The sequence below is a fragment of the Octopus bimaculoides genome, chromosome 12 (genome assembly GCF_046866305.1).
Source record: "Octopus bimaculoides isolate indiv1 chromosome 12, ASM4686630v1, whole genome shotgun sequence".
Classification (NCBI taxonomy): domain Eukaryota; kingdom Metazoa; phylum Mollusca; class Cephalopoda; order Octopoda; family Octopodidae; genus Octopus; species Octopus bimaculoides.
This window is the reverse complement of record NC_142939.1, coordinates 39,333,910-39,345,663: the sequence shown is the minus strand read 5'-3', so window position 1 is coordinate 39,345,663 and position 11,754 is coordinate 39,333,910. Positions and strand designations below refer to the sequence as shown.

The window sequence follows — 11,754 nt, the reverse complement described above, 5'->3', positions numbered from 1 at the left end:
TGCAGGTCTCTCAAATGTTTTGGCAGGGCATTAAAGAGCTGAGGTTTTCTCAAACCGAGGCTGTTGCAGTACCTCGTTCTTATGTGAGATGCAGTGGACGGCACCTTTGGTACCATGCAGTGGCGACCTGTGCGGGCATTCTTGTAATACTTGATGCCAAAGTTTGGCACCAGTCCTTCCAGTATTTTCCATATGTATATTATCACATATCTCTCCCGCCTGCGCTCCAGGGAGTAGAGACCTAGTGCATTCAGTCACTCCCTGTAGTTCATCTGTTGGACTGTGGCGATCTTTTTTTTATAGTGACGCTGAATTGCCTCGAGTTATATATATGTATATATATATATGTATATATATATATTTGTATGCCGTATGTCGACCCAATAGAGGGACCAGCTATCCGAGTTGATAGTACCGGGGTAGATAAAGCAATTAAGAGTATGAAGACCAGGAAAGCCCCCGGCCCATCAGGAATCACTGCAGAGATGCTCAAAATATCTGGCAGTGTTGGCTATAGCCTAGTCACCCGTATTACGAACCAGGTGATACACGAAGGAGTCATACCCAATGACTGGTGTAGCAGCATCATAGTCAACTGCTACAAAGGTAAAGGTGACGCTTTAGATACAAATAATTACAGAGGCATCAAGCTGTTAGATCAGGTTATGAAAGTTACAGAGAGGGTCATAGCCCAACTAATTAGGGAGCGAATCAATTTAGATGAGATGCAGTTTGGGTTCGTGCCAGGTAAAAGCACTACTGATGCCTTATTTCTAGTGAGACAGCTGCAGGAGAAATACCTAGCTAAGGATAAACCTCTGTACCTGGCCTTCGTTGACATGGAGAAAGCCTTTGACAGGGTCCCCCAATCCCTTATCTGGTGGTCAATGAGGAAACTTGGGATAGAAGAATGGTTAGTGAGAGCTGTGCGAGCCATGTACAGAGATGCTGCCAGTAAGGTGAGGGTTGGAAATGAGTACAGCAATGAATTCCGGGTAGAGGTAGGGGTCCACCAAGGTTCCGTCCTCAGCCCCCTCTTATTTATCATAGTCCTCCAGGCAATCACCGAGGAGTTCAAGACAGGTTGCCCCTGGGAGCTCCTCTATGCTGATGACCTTGCCCTAATTGCGGAGTCACTATCAGAACTAGAGGAGAAGTTTCAGGTGTGGAAGCAAGGTCTAGAATTGAAGGGCCTTAGAGTCAACCCAGCTAAAACCAAAATCCTAATAAGTAGGAAGGTAGATAAAACACAAACCCCTTCAGGTAGATGGCCCTGCTCAGTATGTAGAAAAGGAGTAGGTAGTAACTCTATAAGATGTACCCGGTGCAAGCTATGGACACATAAGAGGTGCAGCAACATCAAAGGCAGGTTAACTAGCAAGTTAGTTTTTGTTTGTGGCAGATGTTCAGGTGCAATAAAGACTGTAAACAAACAGGAAACAACTTCTATCTCATTCCAGGGTGAAAAACTAGAGGTAGTCGATAGCTTCCGCTATCTGGGCGACCAAGTTAGTAGTGGGGGTGGGTGCGCTGAAAGTGTAGCTGCTAGAATAAGAATAGCCTGGGCAAAGTTTAGAGAGCTCTTACCCCTGCTGGCGACAAAGGGACTCTCACTCAGAGTAAAAGGCAGACTGTATGACGCATGCGTACGAACAGCCATGCTACATGGCAGTGAAACATGGGCTGTAACTGCTGAGGACATACGTAAGCTCGCAAGGAATGAATCCAGTATGCTCTGTTGGATGTGTAATGTCAATGTGAATACCCATCAGAGTGTAAGTATCTTGAGAGAAAAGCTGAACATTAGAAGCATCAGTTGGGGTGTGCAAGAGAGACGATTGCGCTGGTATGGACATGTGGTGAGAATGGATGAGGATAGCTGCGTGAAAAAGTGCCACACCCTAACAGTTGAGGGAACCCGTGGAAGAGGTAGGCCCAGGAAGACCTGGGCTGAGGTGGTGAGGCAAGACCTTCGTACATTGGGCCTCACCGAGGCGATGACTACTGACCGAGACCTTTGGAAATGTGCTGTGCGTGAGAAGACCCGGCAAGCAGAGTAAGATCGTTGCCAGTGCCCCTGGACTGGCTCTTGTGCGGGTGGCACATGAGATGCACCATTTTGAGCGTGGCCATTGCCAGTACAGCCTGACTGGCTCCCGTAGGATTTTCGAGTGAGATCGTTGCCAGTGCCCCTGGACTGGCTTGTGCGGGTGGCACATAAAAGACACCATTTCGAGCGTGGCCGTTTTCGTACGTGTGACACGTAAAAGCACCCACTACACTCTCTGAGTGGTTGGCGTTAGGAAGGGCATCCAGCTGTAGAAACTCTGCCAAATTAGATTGGAGCCTGGTGTTGCCATCCTGTTTCACCAGTCCTCAGTCAAATCGTCCAACCCATGCTAGCATGGAAAGCGGACGTTAAACGATGATGATGATGATGATGATATATATATATATATATATATATACATATATATATATATATATATATATATATGTATATATATGTATATATATATTTGTATATATATATATATATATGTATATATATATGTCTGTGTGTGTGTGTATATATGTATATATATGTATATATATATATATATGTGTGTATATATATATATATATATGTGTATATATATATATGTATATATATATATATATGTGTGTGTGTGTGTATATATATATATGTATATATATATATATATGTGTGTGTGTGTATATATATATATATGTATATATATGTGTGTATATATATATATATGTATATATATATATATATTGGGTTGTCCAGAAAGTTCGTGCTGATTTATAGTAGCTTACCTTTTGACTTATTTGCCATGAAACAACCTCAATTCTGGGAAGAGGTATTTTCAAGTTAAAGGAAAGATGGAGACGCATTGTGCAACAAAATGGTTCATATTTGATTCATTAAAAATGTAATGGCATGTATTTATTGACCTTTTTCTTTCCTTTAAAAATCGGCACGCACTTTCCGGACAACCTTATATATATATATATATATACTTGGCAAAATTGTTAATTATTAATTCTATTATTAATTGACGATTCCCTGCCCTTATTCTTGTATATTTTATATTTGATATCTCTAAGTTAGATGGTTAAACCGTAATCCCTCCACACGGGACTTCTTTTCATACGGGACTATTTGTGGCGCACATGGAATAGATTTCTTTGAGGTGAGATGCCTGAACTCACTAGCCGATGAATTCGTAAGTGCCTTTCTTATCGTTGATTTTTGGTGTCGCATGGCCAAAGATTACCGTGAATTTTTTTAGAGACACTTTCAAATTTATCAGAATATTTGGGCTGAAGATTGGAATAGTGAAATTTTCATTCACTTAACCATGAAACGATTCGTATCCAATTAACTATAGACTTGTTTTGTTTACGCTTTTCCCTCCGGTTTTTTGTTCTATGTGTGCCATAAATATCGCCATCTGTTTTAGAGAAAAATTTGTAGTTTAGAATCAGTAGTTCTTTGACTGCTATTTCTAAATTTTCAGTATGTTGGAGAAGCAACTCAATTGCTAATCCCTGTATATTTATGATGATATATATATATATATATATATATATATATATATATATATATATACATCCATGCAACCCATGCTAGCATAGACAATGGATGTTGAATGATGATGATGTGTATTCTCTTCGTGTATATATGTTTGTATGTATGCATGCATGTGTGTAGTATGTATGGGAGAGAGAGAGTAGATGATGGGGAAGGCTGGAGAGAGAGAGAGAGAGTGGTACACAAACCAGTATCTCATCTTATTTTGTTTTATTTCTAGACCCCTGAGTGAAATGTTCGACAGGAAATATTTCCTCACTGTCTCAAAAGATGTCTGTATGGAAAGAAGAAGGTAAACAATGATCTTTCATTTGTTGAGGTTTCTACCTAAAATCTATTGCTTTAGAATAGAATTTCAAACAAAACATATATCTGCATGTGTGTGTCTGTGTGTGTGCGTATATGTATGTAATATAGATGCAGGCATGGCTGTGTGGTAAGAAGCTTGCTTCCGAACCACATGGTTCTGGGTTCAGTTCCACTGCATGGCACCTTGGACACGTGTCTTCTACTATAGCCTAGGGCTGACCAAAGCCTTGTGAGTGGACTTGATAGACGGAAACTGAAAGAAGCCCGTCGTATATATCTATATGTGTGTGCGTCTTAGTGGTCCCCCACCATTGCTTGACAACCAATGTTGGTGTGTTTACATCCCCAAAACTTAGCAGTTTGGCAAAAGAGGTCGATAGAATAAGTATACTCGGCTTACAAAGAATAAGTTCTGGTGTTGGTTTGTTCAACTAAAGGCGGTGCTCCAGCATGGCTGCAGTCAAACGACTGAAACAAATAAAAGAATATAAGAATATATAATTGAATGTGTGCAACCACTAATCCAAACACATTTTTTTCTCTTTCTCTGTTTTATTGCCTCTCTCCACATTTCCTTCTGTAGAAGAACATAGGCTCAAGATATCAAAGACTTTCCTGACCATCAAACTGATACACCTTGTCTGTTGTTTCCTCACCTATCTCTGTCTTTTGGCTTTTGTACAATTTTGAACTATATACACACACATAGAGGGTGGCCTCTGTAGGTTTACAGTTTGTAATTTATTTTTATTTTAGTGTATTTAACTTTGTAAAAGTTTGCACTGGTTTCCTGGTTTCCAACAACTATGTAACATTCCCCGAACCTGTCCAGAACACTTTTTTATTATTTCATTTAATATTATTAACACCACCTTCACTAAAGTGGAGGTATTGTTTTTCAGTTGTGTTTGTTTATCCACGGACAAGATATCTCAAGAACCATTGGATAGATTCGAATGAAACTTTCAGGGATGTTTGGTATGAAATGATTAGATTTTGGGATCGATCCGGTACCGGATAAGGATTCTGGATTATTTTTCCTGTTTTTTTTTACTTAATTTTTAGAGTCATTGGGTTCAATTTTAGTATTTTCGTTTGTGAGAGCAATCGAGTTTATTTCAGATATTCTCATTTCAAAAATCATCTCTGGCTAATCGTTGATAGGATATTGATGTTGCCTTGATGGAGGTTTGCATTCTCTGAGTGACCTTCTTTTATATTGAGACAATTATTTTTATTTATGCTTCATTTATTAGTTATTTTCTTTTAAATTGTGAAGTGTATACCCATTTTTTCACCACCCGGTGTGTGTGCGTGTGTATATATATATATATATATATATATATATATATTTAGTGAGAAGAGAAGGCAGCACCCATCCCTTTTGAATGCCCTTCAGTGAAGAGACCTGCTCTGAATGCTTGAAGCAAGAATTTTGAGGTTGTGCTAAATTGGGTGATAGTTGAAGTCTCCCAAAAAGGTCACAGGCCAGGATTTGAACCCAATCCATAAGAACTCAGTTTACATGTCACAATTTTTTCTGATGTTCTAACAAACCAATGTATAGCATTTCTGTAATCAATTATCATCATCATCTTTTAACGTCCGCTTTCCATGCTAGCATGGGTTGGACGATTTGACTGAGGACTGGTGAACCAGATGGCTACACCAGGCTTCAATCTGATTTGGCAGAGTTTCTACAGCTGGATGCCCTTCCTAACGCCAACCACTCTGAGAGTGTAGTGGGTGCTTTTACATGCCACCGGCACGAAGGCCAGCCCAGCGGTACTGGCAACGACAACACTCAAAATGGTGTAATTTTACGTGCCACCTGCACAAGAGCCAGTCCAGCAGTACTGGCAACGATCTCGCTCGAATGTCTTTACATGTACCACCAGCACAAGTGCCAGGAAGGCGACTCTGGACACAGGTGCCATCACGATTTCGCTTTCGCTTGCCCCAACAGGTCTTCGCAAACCGAGTTTAGTGTCCAATGAAGGAGACGACGTTGGCATGGGTGCCAGTCATCGAATTTAGTTCGATTTCGATTTCACTTGCCTCAACAGGTTTTCGCAAGTGGAGTTGTGTCCAATCAAGGAAGGTACGCATAAGTGGGCTGGCTACACCCCTGGCAGAGGCCTTGGATTTAGGTCTCACTTGGCTTGTCAGGTCTTCTCACGCACAGCATATTTCCAAAGGTCTCAGTCAGAAGTCATCGCCTCGGTGAGGCCCAATGTTCAAAGGTCGTGCCTCACCACCTTATCCCAGGTCTTCCTAGGCCTACCTCTTCCACACGTTCCCTCAACTGCTAGGGTGTGGCACTTTTTCACACAACTATCCTCATCCATTCTCACCACATGACCATACCAGCGCAATCGTCTCTCTTGCACACCACAACTGATGCTTCTTGGGTTCAACTTTTCTCTCAAGGTACTTACACTCTGTCTAGTATGCACACTAACATTACACATCCATCGGAGCATACTGGCTTCATTCCTTGCGAGTTTACGCATGTCCTCAGCAGTCACGGCCCATGTTTCACTGCCATGTAGCATGGCTGTTCTTACACATGCGTCATACAGTCTGCCTTTTACTCTGAGTGAGAGGCCCCTTGTCACCAGCAGAAGTAAGAGCTCTCTGAACTTTGCCCAGGCTATTCTTATTCTAGCAGCTACAATTTCAGCTAACTTGGTCACCTAGATAGCAGAAGCTATCAACTAAGTGTAGTTTTTCTCCCTGGAATGTGGCCAAAGTTGTTTTCTGCACATTTTCAGTGTTTATTGCTCCTGAACATCTGCTGCATACAAAAACTAACTTCTTAGTTAACCTTCCTTTGATATTGCTGCACCTCTTATATGCCCAAAGCTTGCACTGGGTACATCTTATAGAGTTTCTACCTATGCCTTTTCTACAGATCAAGCAGGGCCATCTACCTGAAGGGGTTTGTGTTTTGTCTACCTTCCTACTTATTAGGACTTTGGTTTTAGCTAGGTTGACTCTAAGGCCCTTCGATTCTAGTCCTTGCTTCCACACCTGAAACTTCTCTAGTTCTGAGAGTGACTCAGCAATTAGTGCAAGGTCATCAGCATAGAGGAGCTCCCAGAGGCATCCTGTCTAGAATGTCTGTAAGTTTTATATTGTAAAAGGGACGTCTAAAAACGCTATTTGTAAGATGAAAACTGAAATTAAATTTCAACACCGACTTCAACGCTGTTTAAAAAAGAAAGACAAAAGTGATGGTTAGAAGGAGGGGACATAATCTTTACAGATTATGTTTAGGCTGAGTTATTTCCCTTGTATTAGTTAAACGCATAATGGCAGCCTTGAAATCTTTAAAAATCTATGCCTGTATGTAAGTTAGAGCCTTATGGATTTGCCTTTCACTCAAGGAGAGAATTTGTTTGGATTCACCAGAGATAATAACACCCTGCAATCTCCCTTCATTTTTATTCTGGCCACTATACTGTTCCTTCTACCTTCTGCTATGTTTTTCAACATCTGGCATAAATCCTCTTCTTTCTTTTCTGTAAGTCTCACTCATTTGAAGGAAATCTTCATCTTGCAAGCTATATGGCGACCTCCACATCACGAAGTATTGGTGCCACAAAAATAAAGAAGAAAAGCACCCAGTACACTCTGTAAAGTGCTTGGCATGAGGAAGGATACCTAACCTTAGAAACGATAACAAGCAGACATAGGATCATGATGCAGTCCTTCGGCTCACTGGATCCTGTCAAAATGGTCAACTCATACCAAAATGAAAGATGGATATTAAATGTAAATGATATTTATTGATATTTATTTTGTCAGTTCTCTTACTACAAACTGCTCTTGAACATTTGCTGTACACAAAGTCCTTCTCTGTCAATCTGGCCGTGATTCCACTGCATCTATGATTGTGCATCCATAATTTACTCTGATCACATCGTATGGTATTCCTCCCAACACTTTTACTGTATACAGAGCATACTCACTGACCAGATTGCAGTTGAGTGGTGTCTTCCTTTCTGCTAAGTGAAGATTTTGTCTTTGCTAAGACGTGTGTGTCTGTGTGTGTGTGTGTGTCCGTCCACGTGTGTGTAGGTGTTGCCAATTTTAGCATATTTTCTAAATTTACACAATATTAATTTGTTTAAATAAACTTGTTTGAATATTTCTGTCAGTTTATTTATTGATAGAAAGACGATGGTTTGTATTCCTCAGAGGAGAATGCTTCTTTTTTATTATTTTTATTTTGTTTGATTTTGCTGTTGTTTTCTTTCTATTGCTTGCCTTTTTTCAGCCATTATTGTCTTTTACCATTTTCTCTCGCCAGCATTCGTGTTTATGATCCTCCTGATTGTGATGGATACTTTGAAAAAATAGCATGGCCCTCTTATCTTAAAAACTTGGAAGCGATTTCAGATCAAAAAGATATTGGTAAGATAAAATATTAAATGTTTTATATTAACAAGTTCATTAATGTATTAGATTAACAAAATCATTAAAGAGTTGGTGTGAATGCTTTGCAGTTTTTGCTTGGATCTCTGCTCTTGGGGTTCTAGTCTTGATGAGGTCAACTTTGCCTTCTATCCTTCCATCCTTGGTTGGGTCAATAAATATCATTCAAATACTGAGCTCTCTCTCTCTCTCTCTCTCTCTCTCTCTCTCTCTCTCTCTCTCTCTCTCTTATATATATAAATAATCAATGTAAGAATTAATTTATTAAATAAAGTTTAATAAATTTCATCAAATAAATGAAATGAAGCAGATTGGATGTTAAAATAGATTATCCTTCTATTTCATAATCCTAGACAATTATTTTTGACAAAAGGACCAAGATTTACATATAGAGAACATCATAAAGGTCGAATTTGTACTCTTCAGTTGGTGAGATTTAAAGGAAAATAAACAAAAAGACGTTTAAAATATACATTGAATTTTTCATAGTTTCAATTCAAATAATTTTGAGTGAAAGAATAAATATACAAATACCTAAATAATAATGGTAACTAAGAAAAAATTCAATGTATATTTTAAACATCTTTTTGTTTATGTTCCTTTAAATCTCATCTACTGAACAGTACAATTTCGACCTTTACGATGTTCTTTTCAAGGAAATCTTGGTCCTTTTGTCAGAAACAATTGTCTAGGATTATGAAATAGAAGGATAATCTATTTTAACATCCAATCTGCTTCATTTCATTTATTTGATGAAATTTATTAAACTTTGTTTAATAAATTAAGATTCATATTGATGATTTGTTTTCATACATTCATACCGATACGATTTTAAAATTCGTGAATAACATATGATGAAAAGGCATTAGAAATCTATGGAAAAAATTCCATTAAAGGACGAAGATATATTCATATATATATATATATATATATATATATAAATAAGAGGAATCCACTAATGGGATTCCTTACACTAAAAAGAACTGCTAGGTTCTAGAACCACAAATTAGGGATAAAATCCTGAAAAGGAACAAAATGAAAAATAAAAACTTTTACCATATCTTTCCTGGACCAAATTGGTTTCTGACTTATTTTAGCAATTTAAAATAATTTGCCAGGTGAAGTTGTTATCAACAGGTACACCCAAGACTAAATTATATAAACACAAAGTAATCAATTCCAAGCCTCCCATTTATACATCCTAATTTTTTCAGATCTACTGCGCAGACGCAGCTCCTTGCTGGCAATAAAAAAATGCCAACTTTTAAATTCGAAAAATTATCCAAAAAACTTATAATAATTAATCGTATCAAAGGGAAATGGAAATTAGTAAAATTTTCATCTCCAAGTGGCCTAGCGTATAGAAGTTTAGTCGAAAGACTATGAACTACTCATAAAACCCTCACCAACAACAACTACCGAAACAGACCCATTGCTTATGTATTTGAATATACACTGTACCTTATGAGTAATTCTTAGTCTTTTGACTAAACTTTTATATGCTAGGCCACCTGGAGATGAAAATTTTACTAATTTCCATTTCCCTTTGATACGATTAATTATTAAAAGATTTTTGGATAATTTTTCGAATTTAAAAGTTGGCATTTTTTTATTGCCAGCAAGGAGCTGTGTCTGCGCAGTAGATCTGAAAAAAATTAGGATGTATAAATGGGAGGCAAGGAAATGATTACCTTGTGTTTATATATTTTAGTCTTGGGTGAACTAGGCTTCAAGGGAAATAACTTATCAGAATTACTTCCCTTTGTTTTTCACTTTCTTTAAAATAAACTAATGGAAATCTCGAAAAGTTTATAGTTGCTTCTGAACAAAAATATTTTGCTGTGAATGATATATTTTAAGTGAATTCCGTTTTAAAATACTTCATTTTTGTATTTGATTTGCAAGATTCGTGATGTGAAATCATGCATTCAATCTGATGTAATTGTATCTAAAGAGACTCATTTTGCCAATGAGAAACACACACTGGTTTTGTTTCACTTCTCTTATTATCATTCTTGTTAGCCAACTTGTTAAACATTTAGCCAGTTTATTATTTGATTGTTTTAGTTATTAGAATGAAAGATGAGGAGAGTCATAAAGTTCTCGCAGAGAAGACATGTTGTTGATAAGGTCGTGAATAACAACAAAAGAACTTTGACGAAGCTAGCTGGCTGATTGATTGATTGATTAAATGATTAATCAAACAATCGATTAGTTAATTGGTTAAGTGGTTAACTAGGTGGGTAGTAATAATAAAAGAAGTGAAATACAACCAGTGTTTATTACTGGTACAATGACCCACCCAAAATACAACAAAACTGTTTTTAAAATCTTTTGTCAAAATTCTCATGATATATTGTTCTTTTTTTAATTTCAGTTTACCATAACAGTGATTCTAATTTCCTACAAATATTTGAAACAATTAAAGACGACATCACTAATTTACTAAAGACGAAAGAAAGAGATCTTTGTTGACAGTTCACAATTATAAGAAACCTATTTAAAGTTCTCTAGATTTTTTTTTTGTCCTAACTTTTCAAACATTGTTAGTTTTTTAAACTGAATAATTTCCATCTTTTTTACACTTTAACCAGTTTTTGTATTAAAAATCTTTCATACAAACTTCATCATCATCCTTTTATAGCCATCTTTGATGCTGGCATAGGTTGGATGGTTCAACAGATCCAGCAGAACAGAAGGCCACATTTTTCTCCAATATCTCAAATTCTGACATGGTTTCTATCACCAACCACTTTACAGATAGCAACCAAGTGCTATTTGAAAGGCACCAGCACTAGTGAGGTTGTCTTGCTGTAAGTAAGACTAAACAGACCACCTTTCAATCCTGCATTATCTCAGCTCAGTTTGACAACCACTTTACAGAGTGGACTGGTTGAGGTTGACTTGTAACTAGCAAAAGCCTCCAAGACTTAAATGTTTCAAATCTGGAGGTGGGAGGGGCAGTTGTTTTGTTTTAGTTTAATTTATTATTTTTAAAATTAACTTTTCGTTTTTTTTTTTCTCTCTCTAGTTTTTAAAACCATGTTTCACAATACAAAAATAAAGAAATTTAAGTCTGTAACCTAATTTATTCTTCAGCTGAAGTCAGTTCAGTTCGTTTACGTTATTTATATGTTCAGAAATGGCATGAACATCACACACTCTGATTCCTCACCTGATATAAATTTGTGTCTTTTTGTCTACTCAGAAATCCAAACCAGTAAAACCAGAAGAAAGGATAGTAGTAGTAGTAGTAGTAGTAGTAGTAGTAGTAGTAGTAGTAGTAGTAGTAGTAGTAGTGGGGGGGGGGGGGGGGTATGTGCTGTAACAACTCATTGCTGCATCCCCCATTTGTTGGTGATTCCCTCCTCCTGGTGGATGACACCTTTGCACCACTCCAACCGATT

The 11,754-nt window shown here is 37.7% G+C and overlaps 1 protein-coding gene across 6 annotated transcripts in view; it reads left to right on the top strand.

Moving 5' to 3' along the window:
• The window catches only part of LOC106879504 (nicotinamide riboside kinase 1), a 63,095-nt gene extending 51,661 nt beyond the window's left edge, over positions 1–11,434 (top strand). For 4 of the 6 annotated variants that reach the window (XM_014929112.3, XM_052972149.2, XM_052972148.2 and 1 more), the window contains 3 exons: positions 3,819–3,890; positions 8,223–8,326; positions 10,725–11,434. In XM_014929112.3, coding sequence (XP_014784598.1) covers positions 3,819–3,890; positions 8,223–8,326; positions 10,725–10,822 — 274 coding nt within the window. In that variant the 3' untranslated portion in view covers positions 10,823–11,434. Of the gene's footprint in view, positions 1–3,818; positions 3,891–7,438; positions 7,685–8,222; positions 8,327–10,724 lie in introns of all 6 variants that reach the window. The other 2 variants (XR_008265310.2, XM_052972151.2) reach the window with 2 other exon arrangements.
• The last annotated feature ends 320 nt before the right edge of the window (positions 11,435–11,754 follow it).